Below are 27,599 nucleotides of genomic sequence, written 5' to 3'. Positions count from 1 at the left end.
GGCTCCCTTCACTACAACAAATACTGTAATGTCTCCCAATTAGGAAAGCTTGAACAAACTGTTCAAACAGACAGTTTTGTTTTTGTGGATACAAGCAGTGTTTATGTGCTATATGATATACTGTGTTTGATTTTTTTTTTCATCCTCTATCTGCTACTTTAACAAGAAAGTAATGATGACATCAGAAACCTTCTCAATATAGTCAAAACTACAAAGGCATCTAAGCATGAGTATAGTTGGCCAAACAAAACATTTGTGTAAATGTGGTTCGAAATTAAAAGTGACTTCAAGGCTTTTAAAGACCCAACATGGAAGTCCAGTATAAGCTTCCCACCAGCATGTACATGTTTTTGTCCTGAGCTCCAGTATATTTGAGAGAAATGCAGACATTCTTACATATAAACGCATCATTCTTTGGGATGATGTGTGTGTTGAGGTGTGACTCAGTAACTGAGTGTGTGTGTGTGTGTGTGTGTGTGTGTGTGTGTGTGTGTGTGTGTGTGTGTGTGTGTGTGTGTGTGTGTGTGTGTGTGTGTAAAGAACAGTATGTTTGGTTTTGCCCAGCTCTTATCAGAGAAATGGCGGGTCTTAGGTCTGCACAGGAGTCAACCCGGAGCTGAAGGAATTCCAGGCTGATAAAACTCTCAGGCGGTCGGGGCCCTGGCCCTGGCTTCTGGCTCGAAAACACTTTCCCATCCAAAGCTGTTCCACAGGGCCGGGAAGGGGTAAGGATGGGAATTTCTAAGCTCATTATCTTTCCACAGCGGGTGCGAGGTGACAACAGCTGTCATGTAAGCTACAGAAAACATGAATACACACGGTCACCCAGTCTTGTTAGAAAATGCCAACACTTTTTGTTGAAATACACAAGCATGGACTTCCAGAAAGTGTTCAGGCAAGATGCAAATACCCTTAATTGTGATATGAGTTCATTACAGTTTTCTCTCATCAAGCCATTCCTTACTTCCCTAACAAATTCTGCTGATGCTTTTCATGAATGCGGCAAATAACGTCAACATCAGAGCACATACTGTACCACTGCCAAGGCTGCACAGATTGTTTTTTAATAATTGCAAATGTTTAGAAATATTTAATCTGCATCTGATTTGAGCCTACATCGAAATACTCTACAGATAAAACAATAAATTGATTAATCTGCAGCTTTTTGGATAACCGATGAATTATTTAAGTAATATTTCAAGCACAAATGCCACAAATTACCTAGTTCAAGGTTCTTAGTTGTTTGGATATGCTGCTTTTGTTTATTTAACGTGACTGTAAACTAAATATGTTTGTGTTTTGGACTGCTGGTAGATACAACAAGCCAGCTGAAGGGTCTCCTTAGAAAGAAATTGGGACATTTGCATACATTTTATGGATCAAACAATTGATCGATTAATTGAGAAAACAAAATTCATCGATAATGAAACAGCACTTTTTCATTAAATGAGTAATGTATTTAATTTAGTTAGTGCAGTTACAATTTTACAAAATGACAAGCATTTCTAAATATTCCTGGATCACCATATGGATGTGAATCCACAAATATTTTTCATGTGAATTTCAAGTTTAAGATATCCTGCTGACTAATAAATACACAAACAAAAAGACAAATGGGACAGAAAACAACGTTCTTGGTAAAGTAATAAACTTAAATGTTTGACTTTTCAGTTCACATAAATAATCAGTGGGATGCTGCAGCAGGTCCTACAAACTCACACGTATCATCCAGTGTTGATGCCAACGCTCTTTGTCTTTCGCTGCCATCTTTAGTGCACATTCCTGTCTTACTTGGCCCTCACACCAAGAGGTCATGGGAAGGCATGTGTGCTCCTTAGTTAATTTTAGCCCTCATTTCATCAAGGCCAATGAGACAAAACACAGAACAATCACCTCTGCCTGTCTGTCAGGACTGTAAAGCCACGTTCCCTCTGATCTCCAAACACCCTTTACAGACTGAACCACTGAACACATACTCATATCATATCAGTATTGCCAGTGGTGTTGGAGACATATTGAGAAAAAGGGAGTATTGAGTCCAAGTCATAAGACTGAAAAAGAACATGAAAAAACGTGAAAACATGCATTAACAAAGAAACTGCTTCAACATACAAACCAAAAATGTTTATTTTCTGAAAGATTTAAAGGGGACAATGTCACCCCCCACACACACACACACACACACACACACACACAACCACAAGACAAGGGTGCCATTTTAAAGCGTATCATACTGTATATAGATTGAAATAATACTCCAAAAGTGTGATGGCAGCCAGAGAGAGAGAGAGAGAGAGAGAGAGAGAGAGAGAGAGAGAGAGAGAGAGAGAGAGAGATGGGGATGCTGCTATTTTGAGCTCAGAGACTTGTGATGTGGAGTGAAGCAGCGTAGACTGATGGGGGTCTGCACTCTGTCAGTGTCAGACCACTGTCAAGTCATCCACGATAAAGTAAACATCACTTCAGGACATGGATTTCAAAATAAAACATCCTTTTAAGGCATACTTCTTTGTTGAAGTATGTTAAAGTCACTAGTGCAGTGCCCGCTTGCAGCTTTCTCCAGAACCACTGTACCTTGAAAAAGCTTACAGAAGGTTAATATGCAACTGTATAGGCTACTACTGACTTACTTACTTCTACTTTAGAGGAAAACATTGTAAGCTACTAGCCTACTACATTTACCTGACAGAGAAATGTTACTGGTTAAATTGCAGATTCAGATTTTACTCACAAAATATAACAATTAAAATATGACAACATTTTAGTCAAACTGATTTCACAAGATTTGATGTGATATGTATCATCATTATGTGATAAAAAACACAAGTGCCTTTATTTACTTATTAATCGAAGGTGCCGGAGCAGTTCTGGGTCATCCCGGGCTACTTTAACCCCTGGTTATATGATTATGAATGCAGCTTTGAAGTTACCCGAGTCCTCAGCAGAGGTAGCCTATTTGTGGATGTGGGCATGCTTTGCTTACAGCGGCAGGGGAGCGAGGTGTGGGGATGGCTCATTAGCAGGGCCAGGTGAGTTGATTGACATAGCTGGTGCTCATTAACTAACTATAGGCCTACTGTCCCTTCAAATGCAGTAGTGTGCTGAGACCTGGGATGTCTGACACACACCAAATACCCCGTTTACACGTACATGGTTATTTTGAAAAACGGAGACATTTCATTCGTTTGTGCCCATCATTTACACGCAAACGGAGAATTCGCCTCTGAAAACGATTCTTTCTAAAAACTCGGGCCAGAGTGGAGATTTTGGAAAACTTCGTTTGCATGTTTGCATGTAAACTGAGAAAAACTGAGGTTTAGGCAGCCGACGGATACCTGGCGCCATCTTTGTTCGAAAGAGGAAGTGATTCGTTGATGTTGTTGCTATTTTCGGGATTCTGATTGGCTAACGTGGGCTTGAGCCACCTACATGCATGCTCTTGATGGCATATATACATGGGTTTGTGTAAACTAACACTTTTCTGAAAACTGACAGGTGTGCACCATGTTATTTTTGAAAACGGAGAGGGTGAAATGTCTGTTTATGAAAATAGCCGGCCACGTGTAAACGTAGCGAGAGACAGACAGCCACGCTGGCTGTTGGAGTTCGTTAACCATTGAACTGTTTGCAGAACCATGTCGGGAGTTTTTGAGAAGCGTGACGGGTGCCATAAAATGTCGCACAGTGAAGCTGTGTATTTATTGGAAGTGTGTGTGAGAAAAAAAAATAAAGCCTACTGCAGATGGTTTGCCGCTGACTTCAGTGGCTTTACAACAGCATGCTGCGTGTGATGTCTTTCGCACCGGCGCAGGTCACCACACTCTCAGGACAGACCGCCGGACAGACTCACTACTCACAGAGATTCCTGCCTTTATTAGTAAGATGCAAAGTCCCCGAATCTCAACATAACCCAAAGTTTAGAAACCTGTAGAGCCCCAAAATCCTTGCCCCTGATTTTTCTTTTAAGCTCTAAATTTATTAGGCTATAATCGACCACTATACATTCTAAAATGTCATAAACTTGGAGGAGATTTTGGTGGTAATCTATCTTTAAATATGTAGGCCTATTACTTAATATACCAAAAAATGACTTTTAAATCACATTATTTTGAAATGTAGGTTGCAGCTGTAACTGATAGTGATTATGAAAGAAAAACAAATTCCAGGGAAAAGGATTTGAGGGCACTAATTCAAATTATAACAAATACAATAACGATGTGTGTGCTTTACCAAGTTTTTAGATTTGGGGGTGGCGACAAATTTGGAGAACAAATAACTAGACTATTGTGGGATAGCACTAGGTTATTAGTAAAGTGGCCTACCATACATGAATACATTTTCACTCATAAAGCTTGTGCCAGCCACCTTGGACAGATCTTAAAACAAATGTAAATTTAATTTGTGCATAATCCTGCAGGCTTGTATTCAAAGAAAAATAAATATATTATTTGCCTTTATTTTGAAAGTCTGTCAAACGTTACTTCCGTTTTGACCTGGTTAACTCAGACTGACTTGTCGCTGTCTAGCCGGGGGGCGGTAGAAGGGGAGTGGATCCAGGGAATCTGGCTGATCAGAGCTTCTTCTTCGTGCAGTGTCCCAACTTGAGGGAGAATGCTGCGATAAATATTAACAAACAGAGAAATCCTGCAGCTTCTCTTCCCAACTTCTTCTCCTCAAACAGGTTCCCTTTTCTGCCTAGAGGAAACCAAACTGTGGGAAACCGGTCCCTACTGTTTGTTTTTTCTTTTTAAAGGTTAAGAAATGTTGCACATGGCTTTTGCACAATCCTAGGCTACTTTATTTTCACATCATCAGCGTGCAACATCCTGCATCTGCTATCGCCCTGGCAACCAGACCTCCTCTCCATCATTGTCCGGCGCTTCATCCCTCACCGTCAGCGGCAGCCTCTGAGAGAAATCAAAACCCTGCTTTTGACGCTCGTCCTCCAAGTGGAAGCAGATTGTTTTCTTCACATGTGGCACTTCAAATTATATTGTACTTTATTTTTTTTGTTTATTTTTTAAACTAGTAAGGTTCATGTGTCGGAGAAGTATTTTCTCTCAGCACCAAAATGCCTGTGAGACGCGGTCATGTTGCGCTTCAGAACACCTACCTGGACACTATCATCAGGAAATTCGACGGGCAAAGTAAGTGCATATGAGATTAAATTACGTTATGACCATGAGATGCTGTCTAAGTGCGGACACACAGTTGACCTTAGTGATTATACGTAAAACACCCACCAATGGCGACAGAAAACCTTCACAATAGCCTATGCATATTTGATCACTAGACACCCTACAAAGACAACCTTAGCAATCATTTTGATAATGATTTAACATTTGTTAAATGGTTTTAATGAATCTGATAAAGGTGACTGATAGCCCCAAACAGGTGTGCAAAGAAAGTGCGTAAAAGAGTTTGCCCTCCATTAGCAACATGGTATGAAGGGGGGTAGTAATGTTCTCAGTTACTGAAAAAAAAAGGATTTCTGACAGCTTATGGTTATCATCTATTGAGTAGTGGGCCAACAGTACATGGATTGTTAAAATAGAGCATTGGTGTGAATGGAACAGGGTTGGATGTACTTTTAAGTTATGAATAATGTGGTTAAAACCTTTTTAGTTTGGTGCCAAAGTACAATATCATGCCTTAACTTTTCACCTATAGAGTTAGCCACACAATGTTGCCAGTTGCAAAAAGGCTACAGCCTCCTGTATTCTTCATATTTCATACTTGGTTTGTCTTATTCATTTGCCTGAACAGAATCAGAAAAGGGTTTATTGCCAAGTAAATACTTGGGTTTATTGCCAAGTATTGCCACTGACGAGGAATTTCCCTTGGTGGTTGGTGCACACTTAAACAAACAAACATATTAAACATAATATGAAATAAACAATAAATACAGAAACAAATATATACAAAATGGTTGTTTAACATAAGAAAAAGGAGGCTGAGTGGATTGAGTGCAGAATGTGCAAACAATATGTGCAATAGGCAGGTGTATAGTCCAGGATGAAAGTTAAGAGGAACAGGTAGCAGACTAACAAGCTTTTAATTTATCTCAAATCGGAAGTCTCCCGCCCCCCCCCAACCCCCCCTGCTCATTTTATGTTTGAGCTGTTATTGTATGTGCGATTGTGTGTGCTCATGTTCCATTAGCTCACATTTTCCACAAAGAGAGACTACTGCTCACACATTTAGAAAGAAAAAAAAATCAGATGTTGGATTTAGTGCCTTGTTTTGACTATTTGTATTTCCATTTGACCTTATTACATTACATTAGATTTATTAAGATGATGCTTTAATCCAAAGCGACATACAATAAGTAGGCTACATTCAACCATGAAGATATACCACCCAAAAACTACAAGAATCATGCGAGTAGAGATCTTCTGCTCATATGTTGCACATCAAACATTGCACAATTTTTGTTGATATAATTTCTTGTTTCTGGCTACAAATGTAATACATAATGGAATATAATCAATACTGCTTTTCAGTCTGCCTTTCAAGTCAGTTTTTCCCTTTTCTCCCTGGTACCATTACTGCCTACTTTTACCTGACTATGGACCTTTTACAGTGTGTTGGATGTAAGACTGAAACTGGCCGGAGACTGACCAAACATGGAAAAATAGTTGATTGTTCTCAATCAGTTATAGTCTGATGACATTTGGGGCCAATAATGCTTGAATCTCTGAAGCCCCTTAAAAAAACTTATTATGTAATGTCTCTACTGTATGCTCCTAAGTGTGCATGTGTGCACGCGCAGCCACATGCACGTGCAGGACCAGGTGAGTGCATGTGCCACAGCGGTGCTGCTTAGCAACGGTGTGACGATCAGTGTTTCCGCTTTGAGGCCCAGATAATGACTTTGGACAGTATGTGCTTTGTACTAGAAGAGCTCACCCATTTACTTTAAAGAGAAGGACTTAGGGAAGAGTCCCCTCCACTCATCTGTGTGGGCAGCAGACAGGGAGAGCTATGTAACCCAGTCCTACCACAGGATAAAAAAGGGCCAGTCAGAGGAAATGTATGTACTTTTCATTCAGCTCATTAAACTCCTCCATTAGCAGCCTTCGAACAAAACTGTCCTACTTCACTTTCATGGTTCACAATGTTTTGGCATCCTGTTGCTGATGCCACGTACATTACAATCATCAATAACAGGAACTGGATGGTATATGAGCTTGGAATTACTATTAAGGTAATTAAATTTTTTTGAGTGCAAAGTAACTCAGAGTTAATACTCAAAGGTTTGACAACGCAGGAAAAAATATAACTGTGGTCCAGTTTCCAGGGGTGGAAGTATTCAGATTCTTTACTTAAGTAAAAATACCAGTGCAACAATGTAAAAAGTCCTGCATTTAAAATCTAGTAAAAGTACAGAAGTATTATAAGCTAAATGTACTTAAAGTATCAAAAGTACTTGCTCTTCAGAAAAGCAGTCCCTGTTACTGACATATTATAAGAAATTAGATTATTAATACCGAAGCATCAATGTGTAAGCAGCATTTATCTGTTGTAGCTGCATGCGGTGGAACTATTTTCAACTACTTTATATATAGTTAATTACCTAAGTTCAGTGGTTTCCAACCTAGGGATCAGGCCCCTCCAAATGGTCACAAGATAGATCAGAGGGTTTGTGAAATGATTAATGTTAGGTTTCATACTGGAAACACTGCTCGCATTAAATATAATTCAAAGATCATAGATACTTCCTCCACCACTGGCAGTGTGAATAGAGACGAGAACATAGAAACATCTATCATCTATCATAATAAATAGACAATAGCATAACCTATGGGCACATACTGAAAACCTATCGCAAACAGGTGAATGATTCCAGTTTAATTAAAACATGTCAGGTAAAATCTTACAGGCAAATCCTGACAGACATCAACAACCTGTAAATTCCCTTAAGTTAAGTGAGAGCAGGTGTGACGCCACAGAGGCCCCTATGTTAAAGTGAACATCTGCTTCTCCTTAGTCCTCTGGGAGGGATTGTGACGTTAATAGCATTAGCACCATGGAAAGGTAGACAAATTCATTAGTTCCTTTAGCTGATTGTCCAGCTGGGACCATGCAGTGTAAGTGTAATTGTATTGTAAATATCCTAAAGATTTGTTGATCAATATCTAATGTAATGTTAATCACTTAAAAAAGAAGAGGCAGTAAGTAACGTTATTATATATTTAGTAAAAAATTGAATTAAGACCAGATTCTGACTTTTTAATAATTATATTATCATATGAAATGTTATTATGCCCTAGAAATGTATCAGCATGTAACAGTAAAGTTTGCAAAGCTAAAAGCTAAAAAACAGCTAAAACCCTACACAGCTAGCTTTAGCTCAATCTGAATTCCCCTAACGTTACTCTACCTATTTCCTGAAACTAAAATCAGTTTTGGCAATTGAAACATTTTCATTCAGTAGTCAAATGAAGGAAAGGCAGCAGCTAAATCCATTCATAACAAAAAGTAGCTAACAGCAGCCTCTAACTAAACCTTTTTAATAACTAAATGTTTTTTTTTTTTTTTTTTTTAAAGTTAAGTGCTTTTTTAAGTTAAGTTAGCTCTCTGTCTTTTTAGGGCAGTATAGCAGACAGCAAATTATTTCTCTTAACATTTATGGTGATGTTGTAAATACTTAAATATATTAGTTTCTTACTTACTTAAACCCACACTCACTGTACATATTTCCACAAAGATTTCATGCCTTTTCAAACTGGAATATGATTCTAAATGTCTTCTGCCATTCAGATCGCAAGTTTGTGATTGCCAACGCCCAGATGAAGAACTGTGGCATCATCTACTGCAACGAAGGCTTCTGCCAGATGTTTGGTTTCGCCAGGGCGGAGATCATGCAGCAGCCCTGTACCTGCCAGTTCTTGGTGGGTCCAGGCACTATGAAAAGCGCCCTGGCTCAGCTTGCACAGGCCCTGCTCGGCTCCGAGGAGCGCAAGGTGGAGATCCTCTACTACGATAAGGAAGGTAAATGGAGGATATGAGTGTTTGCAACCTCAGATACCTGGGTAGGAGACTTTTGGCTATCACAAAATCTTGCGTGTTGGACAGCTTGACTGTTATGGAAACACAACCACCATAATCATCCATATGTTTCTTTGTTTTGCCATCCATCTTCTGACAAGAAACCTGATTGGACAGATCCTAATCCAAACTATTACCCTAACTATCATTCAGTAATTTGCTCCTATTTCTGCCATTTAAAAACATCTTAACAGTCACTACTCTTAATTTCTAAATAAATTGTATCCAGCAGATTGTTTGTCCCTGTACTCTATGCTAACAATTTAGATTTTAGCATACAAAAAGAGCTAGGTTAAATCATCTTAATTTACTAAGCCTGACAGATCTTTTAGGATAGTGTATAAACTTTGAGGTAAAACATTTTTTTGTTTCTCTGGTTTCAAATGCAGATATAGTGACAAATATACCAATGTATGTACCAAATTCCATGGCAATTCATACAATGAATATTGTGACATGTCACTCAAAACCAAAAAATGTGTTCCTCATGATGGCGCTAGAGGAAAATTGGTTTGTTGGTACAGCCAGAATCCCTGCTACCCTTCCTCCTTAACAATCTTTCCCATGCTTTCCTTCACATGGTCAACCGTTATATTTTGTGTAAAACTTTGATTTTAGAAAAAGTTATGTGCAAATAAAAATATAATTATCACAGTTGGGGTAGCTAGAAGGAATGAAAAGTGTAGACATTTAGAGATGGTGATATTAGAATTGTGATGAGACCCTCCTGTTGTCCTCAGGTCAAATTTGACCCATTTTCAAAAAGTGTCTATATCTGAAATTTTGGTTTCTTTCAACCGTGTGTGTGTGTGTGTGTGTGTGTGTGTGTGTGTGTTAAGTGACAAGAAAGCTTGGATAAGACTGACCAAAACATCGGGGGGAAAGCAACAAAAGTGTTGAAAAAGACGACCAAAATGTTCGACCATTTTGACCCAGAAAAACTAAAAGTTGCACAGTCGACCGGAAGACAACACGAGGGTTAAAAGAACACACAGATATAACAGAGCAAGACAGACATTTAAACTGTGGCATTTTACTAAATGTTCCCTCCTCTCATAGCTTAATTTCCTCTAGAGAGTCTAGACTCTCTCACCAGTTGCAGACTGATTACTGTAATTCCTTCTTCACCTTTTAATCTGTCTCTTGCACAAAGGCACTGAGGCAGAAACACATAATGGACGCAAGCAAACACACCAGGCCCAGGACGATACAGACATCCACCATAAACACAAATGCATTTATATACACACACACAGACACACACACACACACACACACATGTCTTTTGTTACTTTGGGCATGGGGCTTGCAGTCGCTGTTGTCATGGAAATGCGATCAGCATGCCAGCTCAAATCCACTAAGCATCTATTTGTTTTGTCTCCTGCTTCCTGCTGTGCTTCCAGACTCAAACAGGCACAACAAAAAGTGATTCGGCTGCTTTTACAGGCTGATTTCTTCAGACTATATTCCTGTCAGTTTTTTTTCCGATTGGATGTGTGAATGAGACTGAATGCAGGGACTGTATGTGCGCCGTGTCTGCGTGTGTGTGATCTGCCCTCTCACCCGTTTCTATTTTAAGACCACACTGATTGCAGAGTAAAGTTAGACCTGACGGAAGTGCTGCTCATTTAACCTTTTTTTTTTGCTTTCTGTGTTTGAAATCTGTCCCTCCGTTTTACCCTATAAATCTCTCTCATGTTCTTTCTCCCTGTCTGTCCTGTCCTCTCCCCCCTCATGGCCACTATGTAAGTGTCTGGGGGTATAGCTCAGTGGTAGAGCATTTGACTGCAGATCAAGAGGTCCCCGGTTCAAATCCGGGTGCCCCCTATTTTCATATTTAAGTCTGTATTTCTGTGTCTAAAGGGACCTGTAGACCGTGCCTGGTGGACATTGTCCCTGTAAAAAGCGAGGAAGGCCTTGTCATCATGTTCATCCTCGACTTCCAGGAGCTGATTGATCCTACTCTCAAGAAGTCAGGCATCAGGCAGAGAGTCGCCCAAGGACTTTTTTACTGTAAAGCCTTTAACATTTGTCTTATAGCTTGCCTGCATGATATACTTTCCAGTTTGGGGAAGCAGAGTCTTTCTCTGCTCCTGAGATTAATTGAAACTGTAAATTACTGTATGATCATATTTCACTTCAGTGCTTCACATTCATGTCATTTTTAATTATTAACCAAACCATGATATTAGTTTTCATATGTCATGGACATAGTAAAAATGACCATCTGATGAATGTTCACAGTTAGCATTTTACAGATACATGTACACAAAGAAGGCCCTGTCTGATGCAGTAAAAAAAAAAAAAAACTAATCGAGGCAAAAGTGTCTCCCAAAACGTATTTTGGGTAATACAAAATAATGTTATATGAACATGATTTGTGGTAGATAAAGTTGGAGTTTTGATAACAGCTGAGCTGAACATAGACTTTCCCCCTCAGGCCAGAATCGCAGGTTGAAGATGAGGCTGCCAGTTCTGCGGTCCTTTCGACAATCTTCACTTTCCAAAGATCAGTTTGAAGGAGTGGTAGTGGACTACCTGCAGGTGAGGTGGTGTACACACACAAAAGATAATGTGATGCAATATTCTTGTGTGGATGCATGAATTGCATTCTGCTGTAGTACCTAGCCTAGTGACAGTAGCTCAAATCTATACAGAAAATAATACATATACGCATAGCCTTTGTAATAACGGATTTTTTTAATTTACTGACTAAAGATTAAGCTTACATTAGGAGCACAAAACAAAAAACTTTCTGCATTCAAATGATTACTTAAACTCTTTTTCACATGTGAAATTCCAATCATTAGGTATGCACCGTGCTGTTTCACATTCCTACAATAGCAGTGAGAATTGTTAGAAATTTAAGGATTGATTTGTCAGCCCAAAGGACCCCAACGGGAAGAATGAAGGGAAAAAAAATCGACCATTGTTGAGTTAATCTTTCTCTTTTCAGAGTCTCCCCTTACTTCTATTTAGAGTTCTCTCGTGTTTTGATGAATCACTTCTAGTGTAAAACTATTTCTTGACAGTGTCCATACCTGACACCGGAACTGTATTGGGCCAAGTCAAGCAAATTGACATGTTGGGACTCTTTGGCAGGGATGAAAAAAAATCCTTTCTGTTGCAGGTCTACTTTGTATTGTAAGCTATAAGTTTGATTAGCAAAACACAACAAAATTTAAGAAAAATGAAATGCTGTAACTGCTGACAGATCATCTTTTTCAAAGTAATAGTCATAGTGTGTTTGTATGATTTTTGTACACCTAAGACATGGCCTCCTGATCTATGTCCTCAACAGCCAAACAGCGAGGAAGTCCCCCTCAAAGAGTTTCGGATCCCGTCCAAGGAGAGCTGCATGCAGTCTGAGACAGAAGCCCTGATAGAACGGGACCTGGATCCTCCCTCCCCTGCAGTCCAGTCCTCCACAAAGCGGCGCTCCCTGCTGACAGACTGCCTGGACCCTGGCAACGCCTTCCCTAGGGGGACATTACCTCGAAGCTGTTCTCGGGACAGCATCCACAGCCTCCGACGTGCCTCGTCACTGGATGACATTGATGGCATGAGGGCAGAATGGAGCAGTCAACCTGGAGACTCCCGAGCCAACAGCAGTGAGTGTCTGACGGACACTGCAAGCACCTCAGTGGGAATTAGAGGTTAAAATATAGAATTACTAGAATTAAAGTTGGCAATCAGGGCTATATTTGTCTCTGAGAGAAACTAAAAAATATTTACAGTACACGCTTTCGTCCATCCATCCATCCATCCATGGATGGATGGACGCTTTCGTCATATTAGTGAAATATAATGGATAAATGTTTTATTTGTAAACTTCTGACAGGAAAGAAAACACAATCATTCTAAATCAGATTACACCAAGCATGCAACATTAGCCACATTTTTTGATTGATTACATTAGTTGCAAGTTTTGGTCAAATTAAACGTTTTCAGTTTGACATGAGCACTGCAAACCCTGATCTGAGATATTGTTGCTATGATGTGATTACATGATTAGACAATGATTGATAATACTGAATTATTGCCGGTCATGTCTATGCTGTAAACAAGTAGCAACATGTTTGAAGTCAGCAAGCTAAAAGGTATGTGGGAAATATATTACTTTTGGATTAATTAATTAACAGAACATTTTATTTTGTCAGTATTGAACGATGTAGGCAGAAAAGGGATTTCCTACACCAAGTCCATTATATTGTATATAAGGACACCTCCGATACAATATAATTATTATTCCACCTTCTATGCCACTTATCGACTTAGGGCAAAGGAAAACAGGGTGTTTTTTTGTTGTTTGAAAGTTTGAGTTGTCATATTATATTTGATTTTTTTGCTTTTTTTTGCCTTTATTAGACACATAGAGAGACAACAGGAAGAGAGTAATGCAATGATAATAAGTCTGACAGCACCATAAGTTGTCCTGTAATATGATTTTAACACACACCTGACAGCCAATCAGAAAGGACATTTACCATTGCCAGGGTATAATGTTTGTTTCAACGCTGAAAATTGGTCAAATAAAAAATCTGATATGAAAAAAAATGATGTACAGGCAGCAAAAACTACAAGTTGCTCTTGACATTTCTCACCACGATTCACTAAAGAATATGTACTTTTCTGTCAGACAAGAAAAAACTGAAATAGAGAGACATCAAAGATTACAGATCTCCAACATCCTTAACACGGAGAACATCGCACTGAGTACGTGCAGCTGTTTGATGGTTGTTCCAGCAGAGACACACTAATCAATCCCTCTGTCACTCTGTGTGGATTTGTGGTCCATTTGTGGTAAAATTGCACATTGCTGCAAATAAGTCCTCGTTTTCTCTTAGGGAAGTAGTACACAAGTATTTTGTGAGAAAACTGTACTTTTTGTTCAGGTTACAATCATACTCTGGACTCCCACTTTGTCTGTCACATGTCTTTCATTTGCACCACATTTGTACGTCCATCTGTGTCTTTGTGGCTGAGAGGAAATGCAGTCTGTCCTGATTCTCCTGTGGAGGACAAGAAATATTGGATGAACAAAAACATTTTGTTTCTAAAAACATTTAAATACATTTGTTTTAACATTTGGTCATGATTTGACCTTCAAACCTGGACACTTTAGATTTAGAAGTACATCATAGCAAATGTAAAAAAAAATAATATTATTATTCAAATACATTTTCAGATATTAGTTTTCTATTTTTCTCTCTTCTGCAGATCTGAAGCCCAGCACTCTGAACTCCACGTCAGACTCGGACCTGATGAGACATCGGACCATCAGCCGCATCCCTCAGGTTACTCTGACCTTCGGCACTGACCGAATGAGACCTCCCTCGCCCACCGAGATTGAAATCATTGCACCCAGCAAGATTAAAGACCGAACTCAGAATGTCACCGAAAAGGTCACTCACGTCACTCAGGTAAGACTAATCCTTTAACATCTCAGTGGAAAAAAAAGAGACAAGTCCCATCTGTCTTTCTCTGTTTGCATAATCATTCTGTTGTCAAAGCTACTCCTGAATTTGGCATTCCTTATTGTTGGTTGGTTGCACATACAACGTGACTTATTTTTCTTAAAACAAGAACAAATTCTGACCATGAGGTAAGATCAGTCCACTTGTTCTCCATGCAGTTTCCTTTATTTCAGGAGTTTTCTAGAACATTTTCCATATCATGATAACACAGAATAAGGCAGATCATTTCTCTTGTATCAATTGCAAAATGATCTCTATCAACTATCTACTCTTGTAACATTGTCACACTACTCATTGGGAAAAGAAATAATTTCTATCACATCATGTTACCTCTCCTGTCATCCTGTTTGATAAACTTAGCTTGTTGGCCATTATTGTAGTTGATCTTGTCACACTGCCACATCTCTGCACATAGATACTTCAGACAAAGATGTCTATAAATATTCATTGCCTCTGGCTCACTGAAGATGCTAAAAGACATCTGCAGTCACAGGGTGAAAGTGTGAAAGAATAATCTCACCTGAGGTGTGGCATCTATGGCACCAGCAACACAACACTGTCATCACAATCAGCCATCTGTCATCCCACCACGGTGTGTCTGTGCACAATGTTACCTCACACACAGCAGTAGAGGAAGAACCACCACGGAAAAATACTCAAAGACAAGTAGGGTTATTTAAACATTTTAATTAATTGTGAAGAAGGGTCCCTATCTGACAGACCTGGTAAGCCCAAATGGTTAGTGGGGGTTAACTGGGAAACTCTGGAGGAGGCCCCTGTTTTCTCGCATCCCTGTGGAGGTTGGGGGCATGGAACCAGAGTGGGCAATGTTCAAAGTTCCATTGCTGAAGCGGTGGCAGGGAGCTGTGGTCTCAAGGTCTTATGTGCCTCAAAGAGCTGTAACCCTCGAACACCGTGTTGGACACCGGTGGTCAGGAAAGCCGTCCGACTGAAGGAGTCCTTCTGGGATATGTTATCCGGGATGACTCCAGAGGCGGTTGCAAGGTACTGAAGGGCTGCAGCCTTTGCCGTGAAAGAGGCAAAGCAGCGGGTATGGGAGAATTTTGTAGTAGCCATGGAGAAGAAGTTTCAGTCGGCACCAAGGTGCTTCTGGAAAACCATCCGCCACCTCAGAAGGGGGAAACGGGGAATCCAAGCTGTATTCAGTAAGGATGGGACACTGTTGACCTCAACCGAGGAGGTAATTGGGCGGTGGAAGGAGCATTTTTAGGAACTCCTGAATCCAACTAACATGCCCTTTATGTTAGAGGCAGAGCTGGAGGCTGATGGGGAATCGTCATCAGTGTCCCTGGTGGAAGACACTGAGGTAGTTGAACAACTCCAAATTGATGACACCTGTCCAGAAAGGCTGAAGGCTTTGAGTGTGGAGGGGCTGTCTTGGATGACAAGGTTCTTCAACATTGATTGAAAGTCTGGGATCATATTAACCTGTTTACATACACTTCAGCTGTGCACACACACACATGCACGCACACACGCAAGCACACACATCCAAAACCTCATGGACTGGCCTGTTTGGTGCACCATTGATCCTGCAGTCGGGCAGTGTGAGGCTCCGACAATGCATCACATTAATTCAGTTTATCTGAGAGGCTTCCACAGCGGTCAGTTGACTCTCTTACCAAACCAGCCTGGGTAAACCTGCTAAAGCATCCCATGAACTCTGTGGTGTAGAGCAACCAAGGATTTCTTGGTTCAAGATAAATCAAAGTGTAGGCCACGCAATCTTCCCCAAAGTTTGGTATATAATATATATGCACAAGCCACCAAAACCATTTCTGTATTTTATTTTATTTTTTTATTTTTTTTAATCAATTAATATAAGTTATTCTTCAGAAATAATTGCCACCATCACTATGTGTATTTTAATGAAGTTCTGAAAAAACACCTTGGTGGTGGTGAGATCTCACTTCTTCACACCAGGGGGGAGAGTGGTATCGACAGCCAGCTGCACAATGCAGAAGCAACGTGGCTTCTGTAGCCCTGGGAAACTGACAGGACAAAGAGAAGGCCACCTAAAATGCCTGGCAGAACACTTAACTTGTTATCTCGACTCTGCTGACGTCATGTACAAGTTTGGATAAAGAGTGTTTCCTCTGTGTTAGCATGGCAGTTGAGTGGAGTGTCAGTTGGGTTTGACTTACCCTTTGTTATGTTTCTGTTGGAAGGTAGAATGCTGTTATTACAGCTATTTGTCTCTGGTATGTCTCCTGTTGACAGACCACACACGACCTTCCTCAGGCTGTCTTCATAACAACAATTTAGTCACTATGTCCTCCCTAAATCTTGCTTTGTAGTAAAAATAAGGGCTGATATATATTCACTTGTTTCCAGGGCAAATTAACTTGTTTCAGCAGCTATTTTATAACATATTGTGGCAATTTATGAATCTCTCATTTTGTAATATTATTTCTTTGTACTAGACACTAGAAACACTTTTGCAGATATGGTATCTGGTTTGATGGAAAATCCAATACTATACTTTCAGAGTTTTTGTATGTGTTTAGCGTGATGTATTTTGGATGGATTTGATGGAAATCCTTTTACAGCTTTGGTATTTTAGCTGTCCTACACTATATATACTGATGTTTTTTAGTGGAGGAATGTTAAAGCTCTTCTCCAGACATAAAAAAAATATTCTGCTTTGAATAATAATTGGTGTCTGTTGCCCTTGGTAAATATTCTTAAAATTGCATCTGCTCCTTCTCCCTCATTAAAAAAAATATCCAGAATCTATGAATATGCAATTATTTTTTATTTAACAAACGTAACTACTACATGATGTATTCTACTATACTGGACTGGAGGCTTCAAGCTTTTTCATCACACTTTTGGAAGTGGCATATTGAACCACGATTGGCTTACAAACTAGTTGATGGAATGATGTTATAAAATCCTGCTTGTACGTACATGTCTTTAACTGATTTTAAGGTCTCCCTTCAGCAGATGAATATGAAAACAGTCTTCTAATGTCAGACTTTGCATAGTGAAGCTCAAGTGAATTAACCATAGTGAAACTTTTTGAGGGAGCTTTTGTAGTTTTATTTGTCCCATCAGCCATGTTGGTTGTCTCTGTCCATTTGCACAGATTGAGTTCTTCTCATTTCAAACAAACCAGAAATATAAACATTTCCTTGTAAACACATACAAAAACAGTAACCTTTCATTAACCGACTATACTGTAGACTAAATACATATAATTTTAGTTATTTAGTATGAAGTGTAGCAAAACAAGCATTTGTTATGTAATGTCAGTATAGACGGTAACTAGGCAGCAGAGAGTACTGTCCTCACTGTTGAGTGTGTGAGGATGTATGTGGCGATTGTGTGTGTGTGTGTGTGTGTGTGTGTGGGGGGGGATCACAGACTCTCAGTGAAGCTGTCTGTGAGAGTGGGGAGAGATTCTGTTGAGATGTAGTTATGAAAGCGAGTAAAAAGGGTGACGGCTGTGAGGCTATTGAGCGGCAATCGGTGGCTTGACGCTGATGCCAGTGACCTTGGCCTCTGGAGCTAATGGAAGTGGAGGGCAGCAGGCATGCACTCTGATCCCTCAAACCTTTAACTGCCCTCAAAATCATACTGCAGTTTTTGCCCTGTTAAAACAGCTTGACTCTCCGTGGTATTGTGCGTGATCATAGACAAATGTAAAGCCCTGAAAGTCAGGTTTTAGGTCACAGAAATCGTGGCTGCTGTCCTGTGGCTTTAGTGTGGCGTTAGTTTTATGTGGTTTTATGTGGTAAGTTTTATAAAGAATGATCATGTTGTTTACATTTAATTAAAGCTATGAGAAGCTGTTGCCTTTACTTTTTGTTATGTGCTGTTATACAATAAAATTGTTCATTATTCCACCTTTATAATTGTATTTCGATTGACACCTTACAAAAAGGGAAATGAAGGTTGTCATTGATCTTTGTTCATATTGATTTGTCTGCATAACATGAAGCACACAGTGTGATTGACTGAACTGTAGCTTGTAAAAGACTGCTAACAGTAGAAAAGGCCCAGCACAATGTAACTAGTGTGTGTGTGTGTGTGTGTGTGTGTGTGTGTGTGTGTGTGTGTGTGTGTGTGTGTGTGTGTGTGTGTGTGTGTGTGCATGTGTGTCTGTATGAGTGTGTTTTGGGAAAGCAGAAGTGTGTTTATGTGGTGCCCCCTAGCGTTGAATCAGCTTACAACAGGAGGCTGTAGAAAAATTCAGTTTAAATTTACTATAACTATTTTTTAAAGGTGCCACCATGATTTTTCAAATTGTGTGTGTGTGTGTGTGTGTGTGTGTGTGTGCCCAATTGAAGTGTACATAAACAGGTTTATATGATATACGATGACAGCACAACATAATTTTAATACACGTGTCTATCAACATTAAGACAATAATGTGGTGACTTAGAGAAGAATGCAAAAAAATATAAATGCACAAAATAAATGCAAAAAAAAACTTTTTCAAGTAGCTAACCATTAATCAGACTGCCTATGTCAACAGGGAAGAATATACTGTACAGTAGAATGCTAAAGGAAAGCTACTTTGGCTTTCAGCAGTTATTGCTTGTTGAGCACCAGTGGAAGAGGCAGATGCCGTCATTTATAGAGCCACTGGATCATTTTTTTAAGTTTGAAGGAGGATCCCATGGTGAGGGCTGGATTACGGGGAGGGAGGAGAGAGCAGGAGGGAGGGAGATACAGATGGATGGATAGGGGTTTCCTCCCTCTCTCTCACTCTCTTGCAGTCTCTTTAGTTTTCTCCTGCTGTTTACCCTGTGGTGCACTTCAGCATGAGCTTCAAGCATACACTGCAGCCTGTGAGTACCTCAGCCTTACTGGGTCTCTCAAGCTCCCTGGTGTCCTCCTCAAACTCTCCCTTTCCTTTTGTCTGCTCCACTGACCTGTTTGTTTGTTGTATCCTTCCCTCCTCTTTCTCTCTCTTTCTGTCTTTATCCTTCACCTCTCCCTTCCTGCTATCCTTCTGTAGCTCCACAGGCAAGCAACACCATCTAGGTTAAGCTGATGCCATGTCATATGTATTCTGTTTATGTTTAGAGTGATATAAGACAGGATGAGTAGGATGCACTGGCTAAAAAGTTTAATTTTACATTTACTAAAGTTTGCAAGAAGAAAACATTAACTGAAATGAGTTGCATATTAAATATTTTGCACTTTGCGTTGTGACTTTATTCAAAAGTAAGGATAAAGGTGGATTCTTTTTGTCTTCATAGCTGATTAGCAATGACAATCATGTCTGTGTTTTTATGATGAATATTTAGTATTCAAGCAGTACTTTTAAACTAATTTCATATATTTCACACTGGCATTCATGATATATATCCTGTTCAGTCTATGTTCAGCTTCCCTTGTACTTCACACCTCAACGTCCTTCTCAATCTAATATATGTAGAAATGTGGACAGTGAACTCTTGCTATGTTATTTATAAAGTCAGAGTAGCAACACAGAGCTGTTGCGTGCAAACTGGTGGTGACAGTTCTCTGGTTGTCATTATGAAACAGAGCTGTGCACAACATCAATACCTTAGCATTTCTTGGATGAGTGAACATTTGCTCATGTGTTTACATTTCTCATTACTGTGTTGTCTTTTCACATCTGTTTAACCCCTGTGGTCAGTCGTTGACATGCAAAGGAGGGCCAGAGGTTGTTGTAGGTTGTGTTCAGTGAATCCTGTGAGGTTTCCCACCATTTCCAAATACTGGATGCTGTCTATTGGTCATAAAAAAAGATTTTTGGAACAAGAGCACAGCCAACATCCATCTATCATTAAAGGCCATTCCATGCTATAATGGAAAGCTATGCAAGACTTGGTTATTCCTAGTGAAGATCTAAATTTTCCCTCCTTTCTTGTTTACCAAATATGGCCATGAACACATTTAGTAACTTAGTACTTTGTTCTTAAGAGGCAATTTGCTTTGACTATGTCTGATCACTGTTTACATCTAAGCTGGAAAAGTGGAATTAAACAGCAGTTTTTTCTCCCTGAAGAACTAGAGTCTAAATAGACAATACCATGTTAGATTTCACTTCTGGTTCCTGTGTCAGTTGAGTTTTCGGCACTGCAACTACTTGTCGTACAAGTCTAGCTTCTTTTGTCATGGTGACTATGACCATAATTATGCAAACCAAAGTGCAAATGAGGGTCTGGCCACTGGAGGGTTTGTGAGGAGATGGAAGGACAATAATGCACTAACATGGCATCACACTTTAACATGGGCTAGTTAGTTAGTGTATGTGTGTGTATATGACATGTGTGTGTCAGCAGTGGGGCATCAGAAATATTCAGTTTTATAGAGAAGGGCATTTTCACACCACCAATGACTGTTAAACCCACCACATACAGTAGAGTCCTGACCTTGCAGAACTAACTTAACTAAAACCAGCCCTCTGCATGGCTCCCAATTATTTTGGTCCACCGTTTCACTGGTAGAATGGGTCACGTGGTGCAACCGGGGCAGGTGAGGCTCTTTAAAAACAGCAGTTAGAGATTTGACTTATAGTAGTAAAGTGCCTTTGGAGCGCAGATAGAGCTATACAATGACTTTGTTAGAGCTGGGTTTGTGATTTTATAGTAGTCTGTGGTTTTTCTGCAAGAAAGTGATGCAGGAAAAGATATGGCCTTCCCCTCTGCTGCTGTGGTCGACACTAGGAGTGGGATAGTAATACTCATTGCTTTACTAAGTCGTTCACTGTTGTTATTCTGCCTGTTAATGCAATTAGACAAATCACCCAGGGAGTGGTGGTAACACTGGATGGGTATTTGTGTATTGATGTTTTTTGCCTCGCTAAAGGTTGTTGTTTCTGGATTTTTTTTTGTGCTGCATTTAACATTTTGCATATTAAGAAACTGTGGACATGTTGCCCTTAAAGGGCTGTGACATTTTCTCCAGCCAATTGGTAAAAATCTGTCTGAGGAGGTTGTTACTTACCTGTCAGACACAGAATATTATACATCAGTCAGTCTGGGGCTTTACTTTTTAAGTTAAGGGTTGATGTAGTATGTTATCTGTACTGTTCTAGAACCAATTTCTAATCTAATTTAAGCCAAACGAGATCTGTGAATGTACCATTAATTCAGACATAAGAAAATAAGAATTTATAGATATTTCTAATGAGTGTTAGCTGTTTTGTGAAGGACATTCCTTATTAAAATAGAAACAACATACTGTTTTAATGTCCGAAAAACCTAAATGGGTTTGAATTACTGTGCAGTGCATAAATATTCAATCTCATATGAAGAATAAAACCTCCTAAAAGATTTGAATTCCTAAAAAAGTTCAACCTGGTCATAACTGCTATATTTAGTTAATGATAATGACAATGATAAATAAAAGGTATTCATCTACAGGCCTGTAAATACAAATCTCAACTTTTTGTTGCAAAGTCACTTGTATGCGTTTGGATAATATTAGTATCCTGGTTTTCCTCATTATAGTGTTTTTCCTTTAAAAACTCCTATTCCTGATTGAGATTTATCTTTCATAAAGTAACTTGTTTTCAGCTCAGTCCCTATAAAGTACACTCTATCCCACAAGTCATGGATCATACTGTCCTACCTCCATTATTAATAACACTTTCACCTTTTCCTCTCTCCTCAGGTGCTGTCTCTCGGTGCTGATGTGCTGCCAGAGTACAAGCTCCAGGCCCCACGCATCCACAAATGGACCATCCTTCACTATAGCCCCTTCAAAGCTGTATGGGACTGGATCATCCTGCTGCTGGTCATCTACACCGCCATCTTCACACCGTACTCGGCTGCCTTCCTTCTTAACGAGGTGGAGGAAGAGCGGAGGAGAACCTGCGGCTACACCTGCAACCCGCTCAACGTGGTGGACCTGGTGGTGGATGTCATGTTCATCGTGGACATCCTCATCAACTTCAGGACCACCTACGTTAACCACAACGACGAGGTGGTCAGCCAGCCGGGACGCATTGCGCAGCACTACTTCAAGGGCTGGTTCCTCATCGACATCGTGGCTGCCATCCCCTTCGATCTGCTCATATTCCGTTCCGGGTCTGAGGAGGTGAGAAAGAAGGGGACACAGTGGATGTCAGAGGCATCACAACATCAACATAATTGCAAACTGGAATTAATTGTAAAAAAAAACAACTTTGTTTTGTGTTTTTGCGACTGTAAGATGTTATAAGTGGGGTGTGAGAGATTAAGTGTCTAATGTCGCTAACATGAAGTCTACTCTCTCTCCACCAGCCTCAGACAACCACTCTTATTGGATTACTGAAAACAGCCAGACTGCTGAGGTTGGTACGAGTGGCAAGGAAGTTGGACCGCTACTCAGAATATGGAGCTGCTGTCCTTTTCCTTCTTATGTGCACCTTTGCCCTCATCGCTCATTGGCTGGCCTGTATCTGGTATGCAATCGGCAACGTGGAGCGCACAGGTTCTGCCCGCATCGGAGGCATGAAGATCGGCTGGCTGGACAACCTGGCTGACCAGATTGGTAAACAGTACAATGACAGTGATATAGCCTCGGGGCCCTCAATCAAGGACAAGTATGTTACAGCCCTGTACTTCACCTTCAGCAGCCTGACCAGTGTGGGTTTTGGGAACGTCTCACCCAACACCAACCCAGAGAAGATCTTCTCCATCTGTGTCATGCTCATTGGCTGTGAGTAGAGTGGCAGTGAGTCTGAACTCAGAGCAACATCTAGAACAAATAAAATACCTCCAATTTTAAAGTAGACCTAAAACAAAAACCTTTTTGTGATCTAATTGGACCATCTGAATGTTAGCAATATTTAGTCTTCATATTTATAACATTTTCATGCTATAGAAAATAAACATTCTGTGTTTTCCCCTAGATGTATATGTTTTTTATGGTGGAAAAGAATTTTACACTAAAACTTTCCATTGAAATAAGGAAATAATGTAATTATTTAGGGGATCAAAACTGACCGTCGCCTGCTGAGGCAATTTAGTGCTGTTGTAGTTGTTGGTTTTGTGACAGGAGAATGTATAATGAAGAGCAGATAAAGATTCTGCTGTTGTTGGGGAAGAGGAGTAGAAAAACAGGCTGTAGTACTGCAGTGTAGTGTAGCCAATAGCATACAATACCGGCTGGTGAGACACAGCCACAATCAATGTCTCCTCCATCTTGGCTCACTGAGAAAACTAAAGCCATTGACAGCCAAGTGGGGTCAACCACAAACACTTCTTTGCAATTGGTTGAGGCTGCGACTTCTCTGGTCAAAGTTTATCAAAGTTGAACTCTATGTGATGCAAAGATGCAAACAGAAAAGAAAATGCAAACAGAAAAGGGGGGAGAGAGGAGGGGGTGACATGCAGCAAAGGGCTGCAAGTCTGAATTGAACCCAGGCTGCTGCTAAGAGCTCAGCTATGGCGTCAGATTTATGTTATACTCAGAATTACTACTATACATGGGGGCACGTGCACTACCAGTTGAGCTACCAGGGCGCCTTGATGATGATAACTTTTTAATGATACACACATATCGCTCTTAAATATTGGCAGATTGATTTATCAGTTAGATTGTGTCTGAAAGACAGTCTTGGTACTTGGTAACAAAATAATGACCTGAGTTTCATTCTTCAATATTGTGTTTAAATGATCTATTTTGTAAAAAGAATTTGTTTTTACAAAAGTAATATCAGCATGTTGAAAAAGGTTTCAAATACATTCATTTGTTTTAATTACCACAATTGCATGCTGTAAAATTGTACATTCATCCAATCTTGGTATCATCAATTTCTCTAACATATAGTATTTCTGTTTCACGTCTGTCCCATGCAGCTCTGATGTATGCCAGTATCTTTGGTAACGTATCGGCCATCATTCAGAGATTGTACTCAGGCACAGCCCGTTACCACACCCAGATGCTGCGGGTCAAAGAGTTCATCCGTTTCCATCAGATCCCAGGAGGCCTGAGACAAAGGCTGGAGGAGTACTTCCAACATGCCTGGTCCTATACCAATGGCATTGACATGAACGCTGTAAGTCATGTAAGACATTCATCCACACACATCCCTGCACCAGTTCACAAGAGGCAAGGGCTCCATATTGATTTAGAAAGGCTTTTGTTGGAAAGTGGATATTTAGACAGTTTATATAACTGTATAATTGAGGGTATAGCTAAGTGGTAGAGCCTATGACTGCACATCAAGAGGTCCCCAGTTCAAATCTGGGAGCCCCCTAAATCATCTAGTTTTTTTGTCTACTGTACATAATCCCAAACCACAACGTCTGTAAAGGCCACTCAGCTAGAACACATATTGATAACATCTGACAATGCATGTTTAATTTCTACACAAAATTCTGTATTTATGATCTCAATCAAACCTTTAGGCACGTAAAGGGCAAATATTTATATTTCTGCATTCATTACCAACATAGATACTGTAGGACTATATATGCATGTGTTGTGCTTTCTTTAAAATATCTCATTGAAAGTTCTGAAGTGGATGGTAAAAATAGCCTTACAAAACTTGAATCATATAACAGGATGTGTTAGCACGCTTGCTTTCCTCGGGTTGTATTTTCACATTTCCCATTGTTGTTTGTAGCATTACCTCTGATATTCTGTGTTAGACCTACATGGGTTGATCACCTTGTTTTTTGCTGCTGCAATGCCCCCGTTTTCCCACATTGAGCTTTCAATTTTTGTAACCTTATTAAATGAACACAAATCCAGGTTTTCTATGTTGCATTGCAAGTGAGTTTGATTTCAGAATGAGAAATAGTTATTCTAAATATCTTTTCCATCTTCCCTTTAACGCAGTCAACTTTTTCCCTCTACTTGGAACTGGTTTTGGGATTCATACATGCTGCTGTGTTGATAGAATGACACATTGCTTGCACTGATCTTAGGTGGGTGTATAGCTCAGTGGTAGAGCATTTGACTGCTGATCCAGAGGTCCCCACTTCAGATTTGCTAATTTAAACACATGAGTGTTTCCACTGAGGCTAAAACATTAGGAGGTTGCTTTTTAGTGATGATGTGCGTCATATTGCTGCTCGGGCTGCTAACAGCACTGGAGCATGACACAGCTGGAGAGAGCAGCATTAGCGCCTGCCAATTCAATGTGAGAATAGATCATCACTTGGAGCCACTGTCCTTTGTGCCCCGCTGGAATCAATCTTGACACAATCTGCTCTCATTCTCACCCCATAATTTCTTTTTTATGCGTCTTTCATATTCATTTTCGATTCTTAGATTACATGGTTTTAAAGATACAGGGCAAAGAGATACAGGGGGAAAAGACAAAATCATGGGAAATTATTTGCAGTCGATTCACCCAATGCTCTCTGTTGCCCTGCAGGTTTTAAAGGGTTTCCCTGAGTGTCTGCAGGCTGACATCTGCCTCCATTTGAACCGCAGCTTGCTGCAGAACTGCAGGGCTTTTCGAGGTGCCAACAAAGGCTGCCTGCGGGCTCTGGCCATGCGATTCAAGACAACCCACGCTCCGCCGGGTGACACTGTGGTCCACAGTGGGGACATTCTCACCGCCCTCTACTTCATTTCTAGAGGTTCTATAGAGATTCTCAGGGACGATGTGGTTGTGGCCATACTAGGTAAACTGCAAGGCACAGTGGAGTTTCTGCTTACTTTGTCTTTTTTCCAGTAAGGTTGGAAATCAGCCATTATTTTCATTATCAGTCTCTCTGATGAAAATGATTTATTGACTATTTAAATAGTCAATAAATCATTTCACTCATAAAACGTCAATAATAATGACCAATGTCGATTACAAATAACAAAACTCTAAAACAAAATCATCATCATTTTATTTTTGTTAAATGACTACAGATTTAAACAAAATTACAATGGATTTCTTTTGTCTTTTTGTATCTGTTTGTTCATCCACCTTCTCGTTTCTTTCCCACAAAGCCATAGCCACAACTCGCACTGCCCTTTACAACACACAACACTCAAACACACACTGTGTGTTGTGTTGCCAGAGGTGTTTGGGCACAGACCCACTTCCATTCTACAGTGGCATTGATCACCAATAGGCCCAGCACTCAGATCCAGGCTGCATAGGTCATTTCTGTGTTTGAGGGAATCATTAATTTGTTTTTGAGCAGCAGTGCTGTTGAGGATCAGTGACACACTAGTGCTTTGTTTTTCATTTGTTTTGGATCAGATTCATCCATCAAAATGATCTCAGCTAACTATTTTCACTATTACTAGCAGGGGCTTGCTCACTTGGCAAAACATCTATTGATTAACTGTTACCCTTTTCCTATGCTCATATTTCCTTTTGCTGTGGTTTCTGTAGGAAAGAACGACATATTCGGTGAACCCATCAGTCTGTATGGGAGGCCAGGTAAATCCAGCGCTGACGTCAGGGCTTTGACCTACTGCGACCTTCACAAGATCCTGAGAGACGACCTGCTGGAAGTGTTGGACATGTATCCCGACTTCTCCGACATGTTCTGGAACAACTTGGAGATCACCTTCAACCTGAGAGATGTGAGTGCCACCAGAGGACAATGTTACACATTGAATCACCATCCCAATAGTGATCGCAGTCCTTCTGCATAATCTGTGATTTTGTTTTTGTCTCAAGGCCTAAGAAAACATGTTTTAACTAGTTTCATTATTTCATGTATTAAGGAATGAAGACAACTTAAAGTGTAACTTCGGTATGTTTCAACCTGGACCCTATTTTCCTATGTTTTTGTGTCTTAAGCTGAATTCGGCAGCAGCGAAACAAGCTGCAATGCAACATTAATGGGCAATTGAATACCATAAACAGCCCCCAAAATTGCTATTGCCAAATCCACCAGACTCCATTTAAATAAACAGTAATTTTATCATAAAACACTTATATAAAAGTCGACAGAAACAAAATAAAACTACTAAAAGCCGTCTTGGTTCGTCTATCCACTGTTCCAACGATCACCACTCAGGTTTGGTTGAAATAAACCCTTAATTTTCCCGTTTACATGTGAAAAAAATGCTGGCTCTATACACGCTAAAAGTATTATAAGTTTATTTAAATTGAGTCTTGTGAGTTTGGCAATAGCGATTTCGGGGCTGTTTCATGTTAAACAAAAAGGATCTTAGCAAAAA

At 40.0% G+C, this 27,599-nt stretch overlaps 1 protein-coding gene and 1 non-coding gene across 2 annotated transcripts in view; both read left to right on the top strand.

Moving 5' to 3' along the window:
• The first annotated feature begins 5,071 nt into the window (after nt 1-5,071).
• kcnh6a (potassium voltage-gated channel, subfamily H (eag-related), member 6a) overlaps nt 5,072-27,599 on the top strand; it is a 28,254-nt gene continuing 5,726 nt past the window's right edge. Inside the window, exons 1-11 of the mRNA XM_078269241.1 lie at nt 5,072-5,147; nt 8,764-8,994; nt 10,915-11,064; nt 11,492-11,595; nt 12,353-12,662; nt 14,272-14,474; nt 22,146-22,571; nt 22,757-23,174; nt 24,317-24,516; nt 25,843-26,095; nt 26,803-26,996. Coding sequence (XP_078125367.1) covers nt 5,072-5,147; nt 8,764-8,994; nt 10,915-11,064; nt 11,492-11,595; nt 12,353-12,662; nt 14,272-14,474; nt 22,146-22,571; nt 22,757-23,174; nt 24,317-24,516; nt 25,843-26,095; nt 26,803-26,996 — 2,565 coding nt within the window. The remainder of the gene's footprint in view (nt 5,148-8,763; nt 8,995-10,914; nt 11,065-11,491; nt 11,596-12,352; nt 12,663-14,271; nt 14,475-22,145; nt 22,572-22,756; nt 23,175-24,316; nt 24,517-25,842; nt 26,096-26,802; nt 26,997-27,599) is intronic.
• On the top strand, nt 10,807-10,878 carry trnac-gca (transfer RNA cysteine (anticodon GCA)). The gene has a single exon. It is a non-coding gene; the product is annotated as a tRNA-Cys (tRNA).

The sequence above is a fragment of the Sander vitreus genome, chromosome 15 (genome assembly GCF_031162955.1).
Source record: "Sander vitreus isolate 19-12246 chromosome 15, sanVit1, whole genome shotgun sequence".
Taxonomy (NCBI): Eukaryota; Metazoa; Chordata; class Actinopteri; order Perciformes; family Percidae; genus Sander; species Sander vitreus.
Note: the sequence above shows the minus strand (reverse complement) of the source record. Positions and strands in the feature narration are given on the sequence as shown.